This window comes from Catharus ustulatus, chromosome 16 (assembly GCF_009819885.2).
Source record: "Catharus ustulatus isolate bCatUst1 chromosome 16, bCatUst1.pri.v2, whole genome shotgun sequence".
Classification (NCBI taxonomy): Eukaryota; Metazoa; Chordata; class Aves; order Passeriformes; family Turdidae; genus Catharus; species Catharus ustulatus.
In genome coordinates this window covers 2,387,668-2,411,357 of record NC_046236.1, presented here as the reverse complement: position 1 = coordinate 2,411,357, position 23,690 = coordinate 2,387,668, and the positions used below count along the sequence as shown (strand labels likewise).

The following is a 23,690-nucleotide window of genomic DNA, read 5'->3' as shown; positions in this document are numbered from 1 at the left end:
TTCCTAGACTGATGCTAGAGAAGACAAAGGAGTCCAAGCATGAATATGGCAAATACCTGGTGACCTTTAAACATTCTGGCCTTGGCCAATACATTACAATTATCAAGATACTCTGAAGGAATGACAGGATGTATTCACTTGAGTCACCCCCCTCCCTGTCATTATTCCTTGTCTTCATTCCTCACCTTTCTTAGACATTTCTAAGAGCATCTTATGATAACAATTTTGAAAGCTTTTGGGTTTGTTGTATTTAAAGTACTGTCAAATCCCCTTCCTTCCTTCCTGCAGGGAAGCTCAGTGGAGGTGGTGATTGTAGGAGGAACAGTCCAGCTCCACAGTGCAGCACGAAACAGAAGGTGGAACACGATGGAAGCAGGGAGAAGGGAGCATTCCTGGGGCCTCCTCAGCTCCCTGTCAGCTCCTTCTGTCTCCAAAAGGAAGATCCCACTTGATGAAACAGTCAAGTACATAATCTGCTCCCCAGGAGGCCTCTGCCTCTCAGCACAGGGTATTCCCCAGATCAAGCAAGACTGGGAAGTGAAAAATGAAAGAAAAAAAAAATTTAAAATAATGAAAAAGTATTTAAACAAGAAAATGCCCCAAGGAGGGGATGAAGGGCTGCACAGAACCCAGTTCTGGGGGAGCTTCATACATGTCTGCTCTGGAAGTCTGCAGAGATCATTGTGAATACTGCCCTGCACATATGAGTACTTGCTTCTTGTACTTCAAATGTTTTATAACCTAAGGAATATCTAATTTTTGCTGGAAACAAAAATCCTCAAACCAAGAATCCTTTGAGGATATTCCCAGTGAAATTAAGCTCAAATATTCTATATTATTGCACTACTACTAGTTTTCTTTTAAAGAACACAGTAAGGTTAAAACGAACAAAGCACAGGATTTTTACAGAAGTAAAGCCAGACTCAAAGCTGGAAGTATTCACTGTTTGTCAAATAGAGAGAACCAAGTTGTAAGAACTGGTAACTTTCAGGAAAGGATTCTTTTATAATGTACTAACACAAACATGCCCCACTAATACTGTCTTTATTAATATTATTTTAAAAGAACATTGGACTTGTGCCAAGGTATCAGCTCCAAGGTGAAATCTTGGCATGCAAAAAACTCTCAGCCACACAGATGAGCTCAATATCCCCAGTGTCCAGCATTTCCTCCCAGCTAGCCCCAGGCAGTTTCCTAATGCAGTGTACAAGTCCTGAATCCCCCCAGGAGATGTGTAACCCTTCCCAGCTCTGCAGGAGCTGTGGGATTAATTGATGCACTTTATCACCATATCTGGGTTAAGTATTCTCTGTTAACAGGAATTTCTATCCCAGTGCTCTGCAGTGGAAATCACTGCTCAGTGCTCAGGGGAGATCACTTGGCTTTGCAATAGCATCAAACCAACACAGCAAAACTCAGTGAAAATGGGGATTCCTGTAAAATGACCACAGGAAGTTTGGTCTCCTCCCTGAGACACCTCCAATTCCCATTCAAAGATCCTCAGAGATACTGCATACAAGACCAACAATTATGTTTTACAGAAGGGGACCAAGAACATTTTAAAAATGGCTTACTCTATATCATTTCTCATTGAGAAATGTTGAAAAAATCAGTGTAAACTGGTAGGCTTAAGGCATTTTGCATAGATCTAATTAATCAGAAGATTATTTTTGGAAAGTTATGTTTACATGAACTGAACTCAGCAGAGAAGTTTCCCTGGCAACAAGAAATGGCCCACTTAATATGGTAATGATGATATTTAATTGGGACCAAAAAAAAGTCAGGCTTTGACTGATCTCAAATCATCGTACTCCTTCCAAATCAGAAAAAAATTACCCATTTTGGGAATGGAGGAAGAAAGAAAGCACCAGAACACAAGAACTTGAGCAAGGTATCTTCAGCAGAGCAGCTGCAGAAATTAAGCTACTTCTGTAACTTCCAGTTTGCAGAGTGCTGGTTACCTTTTAAACAATATTCCTCTTTGCTCTGGCTGATTTCTGCCAACATTTGGACGTTCCCAATCCATCTATTTTCTAATATTTAGAAATATCAGCTAAATCTCCATTCTCAGCCACTAATGAGAGACCACACACTGAGAAAAACAATAAAGAACCCTAAATTTTAACTCAAGCTGGCAACAGGAGAAAGGTAAAGTGAGAAAATCTAGGTAAGAGACTCAAGAGGGACTCCTGTGTCCCTCTCACCTCTCCCTGCCTAAGTCATGTTTCCATAAAGGTGATGGTGTCCCTGTTCCAAACTGCTGAGTCCATAGGAGAACACAGTTTCAAGGATATTTAGATAAAATACCCTCAATCTGAGTGGAAGCAATGAAACAAAAATAAAAACAGCCATAAATAAGAACAAACTCAAGCTACCTGTTTAGCTGCTCCAGTCAAGTCACTGCCATAATGGAGATATGGTTGTGTGTTGGTAAAAATCCCACACTACTAAATTTTGAAGAGTATTTCCTCTGCCCACAATAAGCCTTTTTGTTTGAAATAAACTCATTTTACAACATTTAAGTAGACAGTTAAGTCCATGAGAATTCACTCCTATTAATTCTGCTTCCAAGCTCAGTAGGATTTCATGATTAGTCACATGTTATCAGATGTTTTACTATAAAAAATGTGAGTTTTGTGGCTCAGATTTTATGTTACACCTTAAATTGCAGAGGAAGGTACCCACTGCATGCATTAATAGGACCTTGGATGACAAAATAGAGTTCAACTTTGTGACAAGAGATTTCAAAAGCAATTTCCCATTCAAAGATTCAACTGAAGGAGGACTGACAGGAGGACTGCTCACCACAGAAGCAATGAAAAACTGGCTTTACTTATTTTAAACAGAAAGTTTCTGACGTTTCAAGTTTCTACTGCAGTTTGAACAGCACAAAGACTAAAATCAGAACATTTATAACATGTTATATGCTGACAACAATTACTGCAATCAGACAAAAAGCACACAAATACTAAAGCACTTCCTTCTCACCTTCAGAGGATTTTACACTGCACAGCTCCTTTTCCTTACCTGTCTTCTTTAATCACATCCACGAAGTGGGCATCTGTCTTTTCTCGGATGTTTTTGAACCTCAGAGGGAGCAGGGCTGACTGATCCAGGCTCACCCCGCCCCAGCGCCCCTTCTCCTGCAGCATCTCATACAGAGAGGTCTGGCTGTTGCTGAGCTTCTCCTCCTGGGGAGGGCTCAGAAGCCCATTCTGAGTCTTTGGACTGTGTCCTCCTGGAGCCTGGACAACAGAGAGCAGAACACACCCAGGGCATGGCAGTGGTTAAGAACAGACAGAAGAGGTTGCAAGGAGCAAAAACTGAGAGAAGGAAGTTCTTCCCTCAGCCCCTGACCACAAAGACCAAACTCCCCCTGCCCTGAATCCATTCACATTTCCTGTGCATGGGTCTCCCACACCTCCCATGTGCCTGTTTAGGTGCCACCTTTGTGCTTTTTATGAACCACCTCTCTAAGGAGCAGAAAACAAAGCACATTTGCACACACTCAGTGACAACCAACCACAAGGCCAAATTTCATTCACTCATCTTACAGTCGAGATTCTTCTAAAAAGCTTTATAAATACACATTTAGTCTGTGCTGACTCTCCCTGGTCATGACACAGCTCACTCTGCCAGCCCTTGCTGATCCTTCCCCTGCCCACTACCTTCCCAGAGGTTCCCCCTCTACCCCGCCTGTGGGAACAGCCAACAACATCTCACCACCAACAAAAACTCCTGCAAATTAAACTGCATTTCCTTCCCTAAGACATACTTCTTTTTTTCTGCTTTTTTATTCATTTGTATTAGTTAAGACAGCTTTAATTCTGACAACAGCTTGCAACATGGCTTAGCTACACAGTATCACCAATGCTGCTGTCATTGGAGACCACAAATTACTTTTAAACAAAAATCATTCTGTTTTCATGGAGCTTGAAGTTCCCTCTTTTACATTTTGTTTGACCTAGACCAATATGTACTGAAGCAATTCCAAAAGAATTAGAGAGCTAAGTGTGGTTAGAATGAAAATGAATGCAGTTAGTCAGGATAATTTTCAAATGCAAACACAGAGCAAACTTGGCATATTTGAGCGCTCATCTCCCCCCTCCATATCTTATCACTTATCATGTAGCATTTATCCTCATCCTGAAGCCCACTCATGACAGAAGTTTCTCCATTCCTGCTTGTACAGAAGTGACAAGCTCCTCCAGAAGACTATTCTTGGATGCCACCACAGTGACCATAAATAAGCACCATAAATATCATCACCACCCCAGCCACGTGCTGAAATATGTTACTGACATTGTAAAATCAACTTAGTTCAAGTTAAAAAAATATCTCCTTTCTGGCTGCCCATGCAAAATCAATCCCATTTCCTTGTGTGAAGCAAAGGAGGTGAACCCAGCCAGGTGAAGGGAAAGGTTCAGACACAGCCAAGGAAGAGACAAAACTGAGGGGGCAGCAGGAGAACCCCGGGCAGGGAAGAGTCAGGAAGCGCTTGGCTCCTGTCACAGCCAAGACCTCCAGAGCTAAAGCCATAACAAGGTGTGTTGGAATGGTTCCCTGGAGCTACAGGAAAAGCAGGAGGGAGGTGGGTTGTGCTTCCCCTTCCTCCCTCCCTCCCGGGGGGATGTGGGATCCCCACCCTCGGGCTGCCCTGACCGAGGTGTGAGCCCGGAGGCACGCGCTGGGAGCCGGGAGATGGAAGGATTCCAGTCTGCTCCCTTCTAGCCCTCACAACAGTTGTTTTGGCAGCTTGCAGGTGTTCCCAGCACAGTGACAGCAGCTGAGGAAGGAATAGGAAATGGGGTGGTTTCCTTGGTGTGCTGCCAATGCTTTGCTGCAGACCATAATCACCAGAAGGGAAAGGGGATTCCAGCCACAGATCCCAGCAGGGGCTCACCAAGAGCCCCAGGACAGAGGGACACTCCTGTAAGGCACAGGCACAAGAACTTCTCACATGAAAAGGCACCAGGCTCTTTTCTAGGAGGAACATTGAGCAGCTCCTGAGCAAGTCCTCCTACACCTCTGCCAGGTGATCCAGCCTGCCCAGAGGGATCAGGACTATGGAGCACCCTGCAGAGCCAGGGCAGAGCTTTTGAGGTGAGGAGGACTAGCAAAGGGAAACCAAATAAACTCACCAACCAGCTCTTAGGGAAGAGCCTTCATTGTTTTGGGGAGTTAGTTTTTATTAACTTCTGCTAAAGATTGTATCTGCTCAGAGCATTTCCCAGAAGAACCTGAGACTTAGAGAAAAACTGAATCATAGCTGCCTTTTTTCCCCCCCACGAAACAATCTTTCTCCTCTTCCTCACCACTCCAGTCATTTGTTGCTTGAAAAGTAATAAGCAAGAACCCACAGTTTCTGCTATGATCAGTTCAAATAAAAGATTTGGACTCCTATGCACTGTCTGCTTTCCCCGCTGTTCCTCAAGATCATCTGAAAAATGCAGTGAAAATTTCTCTCTTTCAAAGAAGGTCAGCATGGACTTTCTCTTTAGCTCCTTGGCAAAGGCTCAAATCCTCAAGAAAATTCTTCCCTTCAGTCTGCTCAAGGTTTCTATGTGCTCTGTTAATCTTAACAGGCAGGGATTAGAGTATGAAACTGTTTGTGTAGGAGAAAATCCCTATTTATTAAATGTTAGTTCCAATGTACTGGGACTTCTGAAGGCAACAGGCTGCAGGGTTTCCCTGAGAACTTGGAGACTTGGTGTGGAGTTTCCTCTCATCAAGAGACAAGGAGGCTCCAGAGGTTGTCCAAGGATATGATTAAACATCATTAACATTCCCTAAAGACAGGGGACATGAGGGCAGCATGCGGTGTGGGAAGGGAACAGACATGGGTAGAGGGAGCTTATGGCTCTTCTTCCCAAGAGAGCTGAGGCTGCGAGGAAGTCTTGGGAATCAAATGCCACAGCAACTTTGTGCATGTGGCTGTTGTTTGAGCTTTCAGTTGAACAGGCATCCCAGACTTAGTGCTAGCCATGACACAGCTCCCATCACTGGCAGAGCAATAACCGAACCAAACTCAAGGAGGGCGTGCGATTTGGGCTCCACTGCAATTCCTCCAGTGCAATTACAGACCTCTTCCTCAACTCTGTATACAAATCTCCTCCAAGGAAGGTCAGATGACTTGCTGATTCACACACATGAAGCCAATGCAGCTACAGTAGGAAGCAACTTAAACCAGGCAGTTGGTACCTAAGGACAATCCCTCTTCAGTCAGTTCTTGGAGATTCCTGAACGTGGGCAGAGGCCACCTGGGGAAGAAGCATCTCCTGCCTACCATCTTGGCAGCCCAGGCAGATCTCCCACATGTTCTCTGTCTCAGAGATCTCAAGCTGGTTTGAGACAAGTCCCAGCTGACACCTCCCTCAGGGCTCAAGGGATCACGATTTTATTCTTTTCTTAGGCTGTTTCCTGGAACTCTGGCACAGAACTGCAGTGTAACACACCCTACAGCCCAGTAAGGCAGGCCCTGCTTCTGAGCTTACAGTTTAAGCATGAGACAAAAGGCCAAGAACAGACAGAGAGGGACAAACACAGATTAATGTAGTGCCTCAGCAGTGGTAACAGTGCTGGCAAGTTTTTCAGTCAGCTTCACCAGCGAGAAGAGCTGTAAGACAGACGTGAAGAACAAGATCACTGTCTCACAGCATGTCTACAAAGTGATTCTCCCCAAGGAGGGAAAATATTACATTTATTTATATCAGGTAATGAGCACTGGTCCTCAGTCTGCATTTAGATTAACATTCAGGGAGGAGGGAGAGGCGACAGGCAGAGCAGAGAGGCTGTGAAGGCCACGAGCAGGACGGCAAACAGGCACAGGCTGGTGTGGCAGAGGACATGGGTGGCTTCAGTGAGAATATCTAAGCAACAGGCAAGGAAAGCAAGTGTGGCAGTAGCATGAAGAACATGAGAGAGGCTGTTTCTGTCAAAGTGTCTTAAAGCTGTGAATTTGGTGTGTGAACAGGAACGACCTTGTGTCAGCCTGGTGACGCAGGAGATGCTGGTGAGACACGGAACTTGTGTCAGCTGGTGTGAGGATGGAGAGTGTGGCAGTGCTCCTTGGGCCTCCCTCTTTGGCTACCATCAGCATAGTTTAAAGAGTCCAAATTTTAGGTCCTTCTCAGGATCAAGCTGAGCTCACATAATCAAAATTTTTGAAAATTGGAGCAGGTGGACTTTAACTAAATTTTTGAACACAAATCAAAAGTCAAAATCAGTATCAGTTCTGTTGCTTAAGAGCTTGGATATAGGAATAGTGGTGCAAAAATAAGAAAGCTGAGGGAAGCAGAGAAATAAGGGGGAAAGGGAAGTGAGAAATACTTCAATTACCTTTGTACTGTTTTTATGCTCATCCTGACAACCATTTTGGATAGCTCCTTCATCTATGCTGACATCGCAGTGGGGAGCAAGTGTGGTACTACATGAAGGGCAAGGCTGAAATGAGACAAAAGAATTTTAGCCAGGAATGTTCTGGTGTCCTTGCAGTATGATGCAATTTGTAATTTAGTCCACTTGTATACTTGCAGCACGGTTCAAAGATAAACAAAGCTACAGAATGGGAGGCAGGGAGCAAAATTTGACTGGAACAGAACGCACCATTTCAAAAATAAATCACAGATTTGCTGTTTGCTGAAGATAAATCTAATCCAGGAAAGCTTCACTAGTGTAAGATCACAGATACACTGTAATTGCTGTGCAAGGCAAAGGACCTCCCCAAGAGGAATAAAACACTCTTTAATAGGAGAAGTACAATTATCCTGTGTGAAACCTGCCTGCAAAGAGATCTGAATGCCATTAGGAGAGAAGACAGTACAAAAATGCAGCAAAATCCAGAAAAAGCATGAAACACCATGATGCATTACAAACAGTCCAAGGAAATGGTGAGTAACAAATCTGAAAGGAATAAAGAGAAATGCTTTTCCATACAGAGCCCTAAGACAGGGGAGGGGAGCTCAGGCTATGCTACATCGTTGGAGCCAAACAGCCAGCAAATGTCACAGGAAACAAGGAAAGCAAAACCATCAGGATTTGTACTAGTTCCAGGTTGTGCATTTTGGAAGTAACCTAAAATGTTGCACTTGAGCTTTTAAAACGAGCCAGTTCCTTCAATTAAAATGTGATCTTCATTAGGGGAATTAACCCTGGACTTGAATCTTCCAAGTTCTTCACTCTCTTCTCCAGTGCTGGCAGTGTTCAGGCAGGATCCTGCTCAGAGGGACCCTGAGCCCTCTTGGTAGCTCCTGTCTGCTACTGAACATCACAGCAGGTTTTCCAGCAAGAACTCGAGCCTTCTGTCACAAACTCAACATCCCATGTTAATTTTGTCTGCTTGTTCTGGACGTGTTCAAGCCTCTCTAGTCCAAACCCACAACTTCTGCCTTCAGGTTCACTCCCCATTTCAGAGACCAGCACGTTAAGTCTTTTCAGAACTAACTTTTCAACTAGTGCTCCTTTGATGTCCCACCTGAAAATACTCAGTATGTTTAATTTTTAGAGTTTCTCCCAGCCCACTCTCCCTGTGACATCTAACCCCTCACCAATGCCTCTCAGAGGTTTTCATGTAGGACCCTGAGCCCCCTCAGCAGCCAGCAGACCATCCTGTCTGCTGCTCCCCAGGCTGGACACCGAAATTACTCTGGGTTTCCTAACCTGGCATCAGATAAGCAATTTACATCCAGTTCTGAACCTGTGCAGTCTGAACAAATATTAACACAGCTTAAAGAAACTATGGAGTTGCTTCTCAAATGATTTTGTTTAAAAATAATCTCTGACTATAACAGATGTTGTGGAAGACATTACTAGATGGCCCAAATAATAAATTGGCAGAGGACTAACAAGCCTTACTAACTAACCCTCTAGGAGTTAGATTTAGATTCATCCCTGGCAAAAGTCAGGCAATGGTGACAAAAACCAAATACCTCTAAGAAAAAATGAAGAAAGCACTCCCTGTTTGATCCTGCTAATAAATCAGCAAGACCACCTCCAACACTTGTCTCCCAGGGTTAAGCCAGAAGACAAAGGGCTTGGAAAAGCAGCCTGACCTTTGAGAAGAGGCAGAAGTTCCTCTGACTTTCCCCATGTGTTCAAGTCAACATCATTAACTTCCTTGTCTATTGCAGGCATTCACAGGCTCTGTGTGCTGTGACCTCAGTGCCATGAATAAAACATTAATGCACTTCCAGCAAACACCAAGACAAGCAAAGGACTTTCTGTTTTCATACCAAGCAATCATTAAAACATTTTTACAGCAGCTTATGATTCCCTGTCAAGTGAGGCATGTCATAAAAGATGATAGGGAAGATAAACTGATACCAAAACCACTTAGGCAGGGTAGAGTGTTTTCATTCAAAAAACCACCTGCTATTATAGATTTACTCAGAGTTTTTACCCTCTGTGTTCACCATTTTATTAATGTAAACACATCTTATTGACATTCAAACTGCAACAAGGTTTGCAGTTAAATGAACTACAGACACACCAGAGGAGGAAATACAATTCCTTTCATGGATCAATTGCTGTTGCACTCTCCCTCCTGACTTTCTTTTTCAGATCTTGTCCTCCAGAACATCCGTTCAAGCCCAAAATGTGAAAGTCATCCTTTGCATCCAATATAGCCACTTATTCCCTTGAAAATAAAAATATTTCAACTCGCCTGTAATTTTGCCTCTCCTACTTAAGTCTCTTTTGCAGAGCTGGAGTCATCTCCTCCTACACTGACACCATTTACAGCTTTGTATTTAAAACAGTCGGCATGTAAGTCATGATTCTTTTGCAAATTATTATCTCCAGACCCTACCAGCAAGCTGCAGGCTTTAAAAAAACCCTCACGAAAAACCCAAAAGCTGTAAAAAAGAAACCCACTCCTTTTCAAAAACTGTGCATGATCTGTGATCAAACTGCAGTGGTACCTTGTGGGGGTTTTTTAACATACATATATTTTTAAAGCAAAAGAGGGGCAATTTAGATCAGATAAAAGGAAGAAATTTTTTACAATGGAAGTGGTGAAACACTGACAGAGGTTTGCCCAGTGAGGTGGTGGCTGCCCCTGTATCCCTGGAAGTGTCCAAGGTCAGGTTGGACAGGGCTTGGAGTGACCTGGGACAGTGGAAGGTGTTCCTTCCATGGCATGGGGTGGAACCAGATGGGCTTTAAGGTCCTTCTAACCCAAACCATCTCGTGATTCTGTGATTCTCTCCAGCAAACAGAAAGTTTATGCACATTACCCTCAAGAGGGATTCAGGAATCCCCAGAATCCTGGCTGTGCTTGGAGAGCTGGGGATGCTCCACACTCCTGTGCTGCCACTACAGCCACAGAAGAGATTTTTAAGCCAGTGCTCACACAACTGTTCTGCCATTGCTCCTGCATCCACCAGTCAGATGCTCATGGGATCACAGGGAAACCTGGGCTTGGGCTCATCCAGAATTCACTGCAGCATCAGAGCACTGGGGTAAGGCTCAGGAATCCCAGCTGTGAGGAAATCCCTGGCCAGAGCTGCAGTGCTGAGGGTGGTGAGTAAAAGCAGGCACTTCTAGACACAAACTCTGCAGTAGCTGTAGCACAACAGGGTATCCAAGGCAGCTGAATCCGAGCTGGCACTTGTCTGAAATGCTCTTCTGAGCAGCTTCTTTTCATTTCTCCTTCTCTCACTCACAGCCATGCTGATACTTGTACACTCTACAGACTTTCACTCAGCAATTAAACATTTAAAAAGGGCCAGGAGCTGGACTGCCACGGTCCTTGTGAATCCCTTCCACTCTGCATATTCTAAATAGCAATTAACACCCAGCAATAGCCTCAGAGCAGAAATTCAGGGACAAAACACGGTGGGGTAGCAATGTTAGCACATCACATCCCAGCCGTTCAGGAAGAGTGGTGCAGCTGTACCTGCCCTTTTGCAAGGTAAATCACCCCCCATTTTAGAAAACATATCACAAAGGTGATCCTTAACCACCAATTTAATTTTGCACCTGGATCATTTTAACAGGTACCACCCCACATTTGTACAAAACAGTGTTATCAAGCCCCAGCTGCAGGTGGGTCAGTCCCATCCTTCACTGCAGTTTCAGTCCTCAGTCACAGCCTCCTCTGCTGTCTGACATTCCCAAGGCATCCTCACTGTCTCTCAGAACAGCAGCCACAGCTTCACTGCTTGGCTTCATCCCTCCTCTCTCCCTTCTGCTCCACACAGGCAGCTCAGCAATCCTGCTCCACTTGGCACTTTCTTCTTCCTTCACTGCTTGAAATGGAGGAGTTTCTGTCACTGCCACACCTGGACCTCTGTGCACTACCCCACCCTGGGCAGCACTCCCAGGTTTATCTGCACAGCTCCCCTCAGCTCTAAGATGCATTTTCCTGCCTTATTTGCCGTTGCCTTCACTGAAAGGCAAGAGGGAGCTGGAAAGCTAGTGCCAGCAGGATGCCAAATATATTTTTTCTTACACAGGAGAAGGAATAGAAACATATCACCAGCAACTTGGATGCTGTCAAACCACACTCAGTGCATATTTTGGAGAGGGATAAAGATGGCTACAGCTCTCTTCTGTTAAACAGCCCAGGTCTGTTCTCTATGGAGCTCACTCAACTTTGGACCATCTCTTGGGTCAGTCCCCCAGCTGATCTCACCTGTAATCCAGTGTTTTTACTTCAAATCTTAAAACTGGGAGTAGAGGCAGGGTAAAGGTGCCCTACTCATGCTCTCCTAATCCAGAAAAAAATAAAAAGAGAAGTAGTAAAAATGAAGTAGCATGAAAATTATCCCCACATCAACTCTGTTAGCTGAGTCTCAGACCTGCACTGAGGAGCTCCAGTCAGGACTGACCACACTGAAGTGTAAGGACAGGGACCTGCAGATGGCCACCCCTGACTCTGGCATTTGTGCCCACCTCAGGCAGCCCAGGAGAAGGAATTCTTAGCACAAATGAAGGAGAGAATAGACATCTGTTGTTTGGGAAATCTGTTCTGAGGGAAGATGGAGAGTAACAGCAAAGCTCTGAAGCAATACACATTGTTTCACAGATTTCCTTGTCAAGGGATCTGTGAGAGGTGTGAACATAACAAAGTGTCATCATTCCTCCAAGCTGAATCCATACAAATCATTGCCCTCAGCTCCAGATATAGGTTTCTAGAGCAAGCAGATAAACCAATCTCCCAACCCACCAGAGCATTTTCTCCCATCACAAAAACAATCCAATTATCTTTTGCAGGGATGTCTGTTGAATACTCATGAAAAGGCTCACAGGTACATGACCTTCATGACAGAGGAACAGCAGACACAGCAAAAGCAGAAAAAGACAGAAGTTACAGTAGCTGCATAAATCATATTCTTCCCTCCCCCATAAAATTCAGACCACTGAAAAGCATCAGTGACCTCTCAGTCCTGAACCATAAATAGAAATATTTATTTGAAACCACCTTATATTCAGGATTGTTTGCCAATGGGGAGCGTGGCATTTGACTTGATAATTTTTTCCTCCCTCAAACTCTGTTTTGTCACTCTGTGTATAACACCCATACATATGTAAATATGTAAAGCAGTGCATAAACAAGCCTGTAAGGTTTCCCCATCCCTGCTTTGAGATCCATGCTGCTGGGCTTTGAGAGGACAGCTCACCTTGGGTTTTTCCACCTGCTTGGTTGCCTTGGTCAGGTCGCTGGAGTTCTCGGCTGCCGACGTTCCCGGGGTCCTGGCTCCGTCTGCAGACTCCAAGCCAGGAAGCAACGCTTGAGAACAGCTGCAGTGGGGCTCCTTCACCTTCTGACCCGAGATCAGATAGGTCTTTAAACCTACAGGAAATAGAAACGACCAGTCAGACCTACAGAAAGACAGAGACAACACTCCTTTGGGCTTCTCAGACACAGTGACTGCCAAAGCACTGCCAAGACTCAGGAATACAGAAAAAATAATACAATAAAACAGCCAGTCTTTTGGGAAAAATGACCAGAATATGTTCTGTGCAAAGTGGTGGCAAATAGGGTTACCCAAATCTGGTGTTCCAGACACAAGAGGTGACTCCAACACACAGCAACATGTACTCTCTTTATTCCATTTTTACTCGTGTACTTCTGACAAACACAGCTAAGACCTTATGTGTTTGCTTCTAAGTTGTAATTTGAGCTTTCACTTTAACTCTTTCCTTCTGGGAAGGATCTGCAGCCTGGTTTTCACTGATATCTGTATTAATATTCTACTTCTGAAAAACCAGCATGTACTCCTTCACTTGCCAGAGAGATGTCGTGAACATTACTTAGTGCTGGTAGCACATTGAGAAAGGAAATGGCATTTAAGTGCTAGAAATTCTGATGGGTTTTCATAGTTAGTGCAGACTTCACATTTTTAAAGAACAAAATCAATCTCCCTCTCTCGCACGTACACCCACACACGCCCTCTGCAACTGGTGTATGAATTGAAGCATAATTGGAAAGCAGATCCAATATTAAAGGCCAGGCTGGTAAATAGCAGGTTGTATCAAGCTGAGCTGTATCAAAAACCTGCTCAAAAAATGAAAGATTGGAATTTCATTTAACATATCACTTCTCGTACTTCCTTGAACTTTGTGCTGTGGTGTTCTGGGCTATTTCTAGACACAAAGCCTTAGAAGGAGCTCTTAATCACAGCTTTCTGAATTCACAGAAGCTCATTTGATTGCCACTGCATGGGCAATGTCCTGTTCAGCACAGAGGGGCACCAATCCCCCAAAAAGAGTGGAGGGTACCCGTATGCAGAAGGGCAAAGCGCTGGTTTTTCTGTGGTGCCAGAGCCCACATTCCCAGGGGCTGCTGCCCCAAACCCTCCCAGCCCCAGACTCCTGGGATGGCTGCTGGGTCCCATCTGGGTCAGTCCTGAATCCCCTCCCTGACCCTGAGACTTGGCTCCCAGTGCAGCCAGACACGGCTGTCACAGCCATCGACCCGTTCAATTGGCTCCATCCACAGGGTGAGCGCTGGAAATAAATGTGTCAAGTTGCAGTGGAAGAGAGCAGGTTCCTGCTCCCTGTGATAAGGTCACTCTCTCATAACCTCCTTCACAGACAGAGAATCATATTCCATAAACCTTGCTTTAGGTCTGTAATACACAACACAGACTGTACGTGGCCAAAACCTTTCCAATAAAAATAATTCAGGCACGCTGAGAGCAATTTTGCAGCTCCTCTCTTTATTCCACTCGTAGCTTCAGCTCCTGAACGTGACAAGCAGCAGAGAAAGCCACATCCCTACCCAGCATGTCCCCCTCGGGCTCCAAAGCTGCTGGGAAAGCTCTGCTGCTCTCACACTGAGCTCCAAAGCCGGGCGCACTTGCTGGCATCTCGGAGATGTTACGCCATAGCCAATCTTTATTTTTATATCATTTATAGTAGTGCTCCGATTTTATTTGGCAGTGCTGCTTAATAAAATCCTGACTGCTGCTGGCTTCCAGATGTCAGGCTCTCTCCTTCAAACTTCTGCTGATGGGGGCTGTTGTTTGAGGAATTCACCACAATCAGCTCACAATTATATGTTTACTGTGGTAAAGGCTGCAGCATTAACGGACTACTCCTATTTTTAAAAGCTACCTTAAAGCAACAGGAGTAATTTCCCAACTCCTATAATTTCTCCCATTTTTTTCCTAAACAAACATATTTTCTTTGTTTATTGTACTTTTGAAAAGGTGCTTTTTATGTCTTACTGTGCTATGCAGCAAAATAGTTTTGTCAATCTTGTTGCATGCAGTAAAATTCTCTCCAGTTTGAGCTCCAAACCGAGGAAAAGGGGGAAGGCACACCAGACACTGCAAATGGATTTGGGAAAGCAGAATCCAGCCTTGCCCCAGCTTGAAACATCAGCTCCTTGACCTCACTATTCACCTTGTCCTCTCCATCCCTGGCAAACCCAGCCCACAGCACATCAACAGCAGCCACTTTAAAGTGGCCCCAGGCTTTAGAGGTGGCTGAAGTGCTTGGTTATTGGCACCAAGGACTCTAAATCTCTTTATTCCCTCCTTGTGCTCCCCAGCCCCACCACATCCCTGCATAAGGAGCGTTACTCAAAAGGGGTAATTTGAATTGGGACAGAGAAAAACCAATATCCTGCACCCATTTTCTATGGAGCCAAGAGGAGAGTAAGGAGGAGAAAAGGTTATTTTTGTAAAATTTTGGGAAATGAAGAGATGTAAAAACCTTTCATCTTTACAAAACTTTACTAACGTGGCCTAGCTAATATTTTGTTTGTTATTAAATCCTTATGATAGGAAAACTCCATTTGCTTCAGTATTCCTTGGAAGTGTGTGACAGTTCACAAAGCACCTCTTAGGCTGAGTCTGAAATAAAAAAAGGGTCATTAATTGAGTAGAACTGTACTGGTGTAACTGAAATGCATCCTTTGAGAACAGTGTTTAGGGACTCAGTACAACCAACACTGTCATTTTGCACACAGGCAGAGCAGGGAGTGAGAAACATCCACAGCAGCACCTTTAAATCAATGAAGTAACATGACAATAAGGGATGAATAAATAGAGGAGCTGCTATTTTATGTGAAAATGCAATTTTTGGTGTGTGTTGCTGCGCAACCAAGTAACTCAAGACATGGCAATGCAGAGAGTGATATGAGGTGCTTGTAGTGCTATTTATAAAGGCCAAGATCAATCTTGTACTCACTTCCTTCCACGAAATTTATCCAAAATAAATGCTGAAGCACAACCTCAAAGTGCCTTATAGCAAATCTGTCCTCTGGCAAGCTTTAACCTGCAGTCCTGCTTTTTCCAGAGGTGGCTCTTGGAAGCAAAGACAGGGAACAGGCTACAACAACCCCAATAAACCAACTTAACACAGTTGTATTTTTCTGCCCTGGAAAAAAAAACTAGCTCTCTTGTGTTTCTCTGAGGAACACAAACCTTTCCCTTCACTGCTCTTCAAGGTCTGAAATTCTGTAAGCTTTATAAAGAATAACAGCTCCTGAACACTGAGCCAAAACACTCATTGCTTGAATTCATCTACTTTGAATATTGACATGGCAGTGTTTGTAAAGTGTATTTTTGACAAAATAATAACAGATGAGGTCTTCATAGAACAACTGTGGGTTTCTTAGTCCTACTACTGTGGAATTTTAGAAGCAATAGTGAAGTCTCTGTACTTGGCTCTGTTTTCAGATTGCCTTTTTTTGATCCATGGCATTTCTCTGAGCTTATAAAAACAGAAAACCACCCCAACCAGTAAAAAACACTCCTAATAACAACAAAAAAAACATATGCATGTGCTCACACACAAATTATTTTCCGTATGCAGAAAAATAAACAAGAGTTATTATAAATAAGGCTGTGCATAAACATCCCAGGCTTCCCCCCCGTTCTGGTGGCGTGAGAAAAGCCGGTGGCTGCGGAGCAAGGGGAATTCAGGAGCACAGGGAGAGGCTGGAGCCTCCTGCCCATCCCAGAACACCCAGATGGGCCCATGCACTGAATCCCCATCCCAAGCTTGTCTTGTCTTCAGGAAATGAGGGATTAATACGAATACTGATAAGAAATTCTTTGACAAAATATTCAAGTTTCAATTTTTGATGCTTTGCCTGTTTGGAAGTGAAACTTTTTACCCCTCTGTTGATAGCAGACAGGAAAATTTCTTTCTCTCTAGCAAACACTTTTACACTTCTCATGTTTCTGTGTAAGGAAATTCAAATTCTTTTGAAACTCTTTTTAGCACTGATTCGAAGAGATACCAAAAAACAATGCCAATTTCAGTCAAGGCCTTACTGATTTATTCAATCAAAATATAATCCCACTTTTCTTATATATCCCTGTTCCTCCCTCCATGGATCACTTCACCTTTTTAGTTGCAGTATGGGCAGTTTAACAGGTGAGCACCCTTTCTGATTAAGTGCTTGTCAGTACACAGCCCTCTGTGCTGGGAGACAGCAATATTCCTTATATTGATGTAATAAAATCCAAATTGTATTGATTACAACCCCTTTGACCAAACAGCTTTATATTAATGCTGCTCTATCACTGTTTAACTTGCCACCATTTCCCCTGCAGTCTCCATGCTTTAACTGTTTAATCATCTCTCAGGCCTGGTCTGAGCTCCTTTCTGAACTGATGGGTAACTCATTTCTGGGTTGTGCTTCTCTGCAATCCATCAGCTTTTTGCTTTCTCTTTTTAGAAAGACAATAAAAAGTTTTCTCCATGCCTTTTAAAGACATTTTTGCACTTTACCAAAAACCTGGGAGTGCAAATACTGATATTCAGGCACTGCCACTCCAGGGAAAGGAAACACAGACCTATGGTGAGGTTTCCTCACACAATAAAAGGTGCTGCTACACAATTTCACTAGACTGATTAGCTCTGTAAAATAAATTATTAACTGTGATTTCTGGAATGTAACATGACTGGCAAATAATAACTAAATAATCCCAGGGGTGTATCCCTTTTAATAGCAGGGGGGTTTTTTTGCATCTTGCTTTTTCTGTGCTGGTTGTTCGGTGTTTTTTCCCTCCAAGGCACAAATGATTTTTCAGGCAGTAACCTAAATCCATGCAAGAAATAATGCAGCACACACCACCAGTCCAGGAGCTTTAGTATCCTTTGGGTCCAAGCTGCTGCTGAACCTAAAGATGATTTTTAGTAGTAAATATTCTCCCTCATTCCTGAAGTTCAACAGCTGCCAAATCTGGATTTATGGGGACTGTTTTCTCACTTTATTACAGGCACTTTGCACAGGGAGTTCACACAAACTTCTTCCTTCCTCCCAGCACAACACTCATCAATTGAATTGGGAACTGGGATTTTACACCACAATAAAAAACCTGTTGTCACAACTCAAGGTTTAGTTTGGGAATCAGAGAAATTTGTTTTCAGCAAAAAGGTTGTCAGGCATTAGAAGGGGCTGCCCAGGGAGGTGGGGGAATCACCACCTCCAGACATTTCAAGAAATGACTGGACATGGCATTCAGTGTGTGCCTGACAAGGGGACTGCATGAGCTTGGGGTGTTATTCCAACCTAACAGATTGTGGCATTCTGTGAATCACTCCTCTCTCAGGGTTTCCTGCAGCCCCAGAGCCCATCCTGCTCCCTCCCACCTGCCCTGGTCCCAGAGCCAGCAGCATGGCCAGGGCTGCAGGGCTGGACCACTGAGAGAGGACCACTGGAGCCCTGTCCTGCCCTGCACGGCTCCTTCCTCTTGTCCTCCTCCTGCTTAAAGCAACCTGCCAGCCAAAGCCAGCAGATCTCTTCATACACAATTAATAAAGGCTTTTATGTTCATTCTAATAACCCCATAAAATGCTTACCAATTTCTACTCCTTCTGCACATGGATGGGGTGTGTGTAACATCACACACAGCAGTTCACTGAACACTTCAAGATCAAATACACCCTAAAGACCCCCACACCATCATAACCATTCTTGAAAAACACTAAGGGAAGCACCAGTAAAGGTAAACACAATGAACCTGACTGCTCTGATGAAGGTTGTGCAGAATGACATGAAAAAAAGAAAAAAAATTGAGATTTTTTTTGTTGTTGGGTTTTTTTTTTTCTATTTTAAAGCTCCTAAAATACTCCTAAGTGAATTCCATCTTTTTATCTCCAGATATTTCAGTGATAAAGCTGGAAGCCAGAATCACACCAGTCTTTTATACAACAGGCTTTGTCTTGCTCACACTGCAGGACTGCACAAAAGGACATTGGATGAATCTATAAAATTTTGAATTTATTTTCCCCAACCAGCAAAGCAATGAAACAAGTCCCACCCTCTAACCCACAGAAACCACTTCCAGCTCAGTGCAAACAAAAGCACCTAACCCAAAACACCTGGATTCCAAACAAGCCTACCTGGAAAAGCATTTGAATGCATGGAGCAACATTTCCTGTGGCTAAAATGAGAAAGAAAATTTCTGAGCCAACTTGCTATCTTAGGTCTCTGGAAAGCAGAAAGAACGATAATAAGAAACAGAACTTCATAGACTGGGAAGACAAAAGAAACTCAAAAAAGCCAAAACCCCAACCCTACCCTCATAATCTCCAAGGAAGAGCTGCAAAGAACCAGAGAAACCAGAGGCATCTTCTGTATTATGGAAAACTGCTGTTTTCCTTATGCCCCCTTTGTTTAGCAAAATACTTATTTTTGATCTTTTGATCATCTAACAGACAACAGTGGGTTAGGAAAACATTGATCAACAACACATGTGTAATTTTGGTATTCAACATCTGCCAGTTTTAAGTGGGGAACCCCAGACTCAAACCTACAATTTACATTTCTAGCTAAGCTGTAGAAAGGAAATTGCAGTCTGGTGGTCCAACCTTCTTCAGTCTCTTTTATCTTCTTCTCACCTGGGTGAGATAAAATTACCCAGCCAAAGAAAAAACACAGTAGAAAAAGGCCTGGGCAAACCCAGCACAGACATGCAGCTCAAGCACACTGCTCCAGCTGCCACTGCTGCCTCAGGAATATATATATATGTATATATATTTTTTTAATTATTATTATTTTTTTTAAACTTCCCTGGCAGATGAAAGACAGGCTGGAGAGATACTGATCCCTACACTGGGCTTTACAACTGCCCTTATTTAAGTTCAGTTCCTACCAGCTCTGCTGGTGCCTGAGAGCGAACAGCAGATGAGCCCATTCTCTGCAATGACTCTGGGTTTTTAACTCCTTTTTTCACCTCAGTACAGCTCACAGCTTGTCACCCTAATAGCAGAAAAAAGCAGGTTTAAGGAAAGGTAAGCCTGGGATTTTGCAGTCTTGCCAGGAGCAATGGCATGCTCAGTAAGGGAAGCTAGAAGCCCAGCAAATTTACTAACATGCTGCAGAGAAGAGATTGTCTCTATCCTAAGGGTTCCTCACAAAACCTAGGAGATATATGGTGTTCCTACATTCAAAGCTAAAAAGAGGCTCTAATTCCAGCTCTAGGATTCTGGGGATTAACTGGTACAGATACTGTCTGGCTGTAGTGACACGGCTCAGCCGTCCTGTAAACTCTCGTGCAGTCTTGGTCACGAAAACAAATTCCATGATGCAATCCCACGCCTGAAAAGGCATCTGCTATTATTTTATTGACATTATTTTTCACATTTATTGACAATTCCTTTGCCCTCTGTGCTCATTTTAACACCTGGAAAGGAATAAGCACGATAAGAGAAAGTGAAATGTTTGAACAATGCCAAAGCACAAGTCACCCAAGCACATGAGGGCATGGCACTGCAGGGGGTTCCAAACACTTCAAAAATTATTATATCCCTCCCACAGAACACCATTTTTGGAAATATAAATAATAATTAATTAGAAATGGAATCTAATAAAGATACAGCCCATTTAGAATTCATCATTTGTTTCACTGCTGGACTGGGAATGAGGCACCAGGAAACTGCAGAGATGGAACAGCAGATCAAGGAGCAGCAGGGAGGGACACAGAGCCTCAGCCCCAGTGCAGCCACTCTCCAGCACTGCCCAGCTCCCTGCTGCACCCACTGCAAACTGGGAGCTGTAGGATGGAGAGGTCCAGCCTGTGGGTGTGGCTGCAGTGATGTAAAGCAGATGCAAATTCACTTTAGACACACACCATGCCTGTTTTGGCAGGCTCAGGACTCTGTGCCTCAAGGAAAATTATAAGGCCGTAACACTGTAAAGTGTTTTGAAGAAACTACAGAGTGTTTCCCTTCCAGTTTTTTGTTCAGGATGCAAATGTGGGTTTGGAGTTTTTTGTCCACCTCATCAGTGACAGGAAGGTACCTCAGAGTCCAAAACCAGACGGCCAAGGCCATGAACAACCCCAAGAGCTCCACAATACCAAACACAGGGTTACAGATCAGCTCCTGGAGCTCCTCCATAACACAAATCCATTCCATACACCCCTGTCCATGCATGGAATTCCTGCTGCATGGCAAAGCATGGAAGGCAGCAGGATGACACAGGAAGCCTTTGGGAATATCTTCCTGTATGGCCCCTTCAATGCAAGCTTTTGGTAGGATCTGTCCATGCTTCCCTGGTCAATCTGCACACACGGGAAGTTCTGACATTCCACACCATCCAAAGAGTGCAGGCAATCCTTTGGGCTATGTAGAATACATTTCCAAAACTTCCTTTTATTATAAACAAAAAAGCATTTCCAACTTAAAACTACTGTGGGAGGGAAACAACCAATCTGAACAGAGCACAGGAGATATCTCCAAGGCAAGGACTTCAAACAGTCTATTTAAACAGCAGCATTATAAACCAGAGATCCATGGACAGATAAGGATTTCTCAACAAGAATTCCATTGCTCTAGACAGGACAATTATACAAAGCCACAAACATCCCAGAGAGACATCATATATATTACATTTTCTTCCCACACAGTAGCTGGCATACCTCAGGAACTATGGATGGCTGCGCCAGTCTCTGCTACACACAGGCAGAATTAAAAAGAAGAGGCTCTAAGTGCAAGTTTTCTTAGCTCCAGGCTCTCAAGAATGGGAATTTATTCATTTTAAACTAAAAAGGCGAGGTCAGAGTGAAAGCAGTTGGAAGTTTATTAGAAATCCCACCCAGGAAAATTCCACTTGGGACCAGGAGATGCCATCTATCTTTTGGATTGATATTTTAGAATTGATGAATCCCAAACGTGCAGGATGGAAGAGAGGATTCCAATAAAAAACAATAGTCTGATGCAACTGGAGCCTGCTCGGCCCATGGTAACTGAGAGCACTATTGTGGCTCTCCGGACTGACACTTTTTAATAGAATCCAGATTCAATCTGAACACGACTTTAGAAGCCTGTTTTGTTATACTGCTGCAATCTCTCTGTGTTGACAGGACTACAGTCAGGCAAATTCTTTCCCTCTTGCATCATGCAGGTAGCTGGATGTGACACGCTAAATCAGCGTATTTTCGGGACCAGGGCAATCCCACAGGCTGGCAGTGCCCTTCTGCTCCAGGGACTCCCAGGAAAGTAAACCCCAAATCAGTTAAAATCCATATGCAAAGGTGCTGGGCTCTGCATGGGGAACACAAGTACCTTCCATGTTGTTACCTTGAACAACAATTCATTAGCTTGATTAGCTTTAAGACATACTCAGAGAATATAAAAATTTGCCCTTAAGGGATCAAATTAAAAGAAGCAAATCTGCATATCTTAGATTATTTGTGCACAAAAATAGAAGTTTTTTTAAAGTTGTATATGCATGCATATCAGTGCTCAAAGTAAAGAAAAAGGTCATCTGGGGTCCCCAGCACAGGAGCTGTGGGGAGAGTCCTGAGATCACCAAGGTCATCAGAGGAATGGAGCAGCTGTGCTTCATGGAAAGCCTGGGGGAATTGGGATTGTTGTGCCTGGAGAAGAAAACCTTTGGAGTGACCTCATTGTGGCCTTCCAGGACCTGAAGGGAACCTGCAAGGAAGATGGACAAGGGCCTGGAGTGACAGGACAAGGAATGGCTTCCACTGTCACAGAAGGGCAGGGTTAGATGGGTTACTGAGAAGAAATTGTTCCCTGTGAGAGTAGGGAGGCCCTGGCTGTGGCTGTCCCTGGATCCCTGGAAGTCCAAGGCCAGACTGGACAGGGCTTGGAGCAACCTGGGATAGTGACACCCATGGCATATTTGGGGAACAAGATGGGAGCTGTAAGGTCCCTTCCAACCCAAACCATTCCATGATTCTATGAGCAATTTTCCACCTGCTGTCAGAGCCTAGCAGCACAGTTCAAAGAGTTAATGCTTATACCAAATCCTTGTTCAATACATTCTATTATTAAATCAGTTAGAAATAGTATTTCTTCCCCCTTCCAAGCTCTTTGGTCAGAAGTGACGAGTTACACAGTGAGCAAGCACAGCTTTGACAGAGCTCATCACAGGGGCTGGAGTCGAGCACTCATATTCCAACACCTGGGAAGGCAGCAATGCCCCCCAGGACCCCTGGCTGAGGGAATCATGGCAGCACCAGGGTATTTATTCAAACTGGCTGCAAGAGCCCAGACAAACAGAAATGATGTTGCAGTAGTGAATTCAGTCGTTTCACAACTCCCCCAGTGCTGAGCCTTGTGCAATCCAAACAGGCAGTTGTAATTCCAGGTAAGTTGTTATTCATAACTTACGCACCGCTTGTTTACATGTGGTTGACAGTTTTAAACGGTTACTAATTCAGTACTGAAAAATAAAGCTAATGTAAATAAAACTGCTGCAGGAGGCACTTCAGAATAACAATATCTCCCAGTGGTATAAACACTGGTGAGGTGGTGAAGAAGAAACTCCCAAGAGCAGCCACTACCTAAGTACGTATCACTATACAGCTGTATTTTAACTGGCAAGCTTTAGCCACTGAGTATTTTCAGTGTTTCTAGCTCAAAATAAGATTCATTTCACAGCCACTGTTCTTTTCAGAACAGCTACTGAGTGTTGTGTCTCCCTCAAGCAGAGGATCAGATTTTCAGTTTATTCCCCTCCTTAGGTAAAATTGTAAACAAATAACTATTCCCCAAAACAAAAACTATTTGAAAGCCCAAAAACAAGGTTAAAAAGGAAATATTGCCAGAACTATGTTTATTCACACAGTCAAAATGTTTCTGAAATTCCTTCCATTTCCTCCGCTTACAACACTGAGGCAACCTCCAGTCCTGACAGCCACACCAGAACCGTCCCCTCCTCTTTGCATGGCAGTTGTAGCTCCAGACACCAGGATGGATCCACAGCACGGATCTCTTTCATCATGTTAGATCCTCAGCATGGACCTCTTTCATCA

General features: G+C 43.8%; 1 protein-coding gene across 5 annotated transcripts in view; it reads right to left on the bottom strand.

Annotated features, from left to right (window-relative positions):
• ADCY9 (adenylate cyclase 9) overlaps positions 1 to 23,690 on the bottom strand; it is a 90,985-nt gene that overhangs the window by 34,705 nt on the left and 32,590 nt on the right. For 4 of the 5 annotated variants that reach the window (XR_004419546.2, XR_006163067.1, XR_004419547.1 and 1 more), the window contains exons 2-4: positions 12,621 to 12,793; positions 7,339 to 7,443; positions 3,028 to 3,245 (exon numbers count right to left, since the gene is read on the bottom strand). Coding sequence is in view for 2 of the 5 variants with exons in the window: in XM_033073850.1 (XP_032929741.1) it covers positions 3,028 to 3,245; positions 7,339 to 7,443; positions 12,621 to 12,793 (496 nt within the window). In the remaining 3 variants the exon portion in view is untranslated. The remainder of the gene's footprint in view (positions 1 to 3,027; positions 3,246 to 7,338; positions 7,444 to 12,620; positions 12,794 to 23,690) is intronic. The other variant, XM_033073851.1, reaches the window with a different exon arrangement.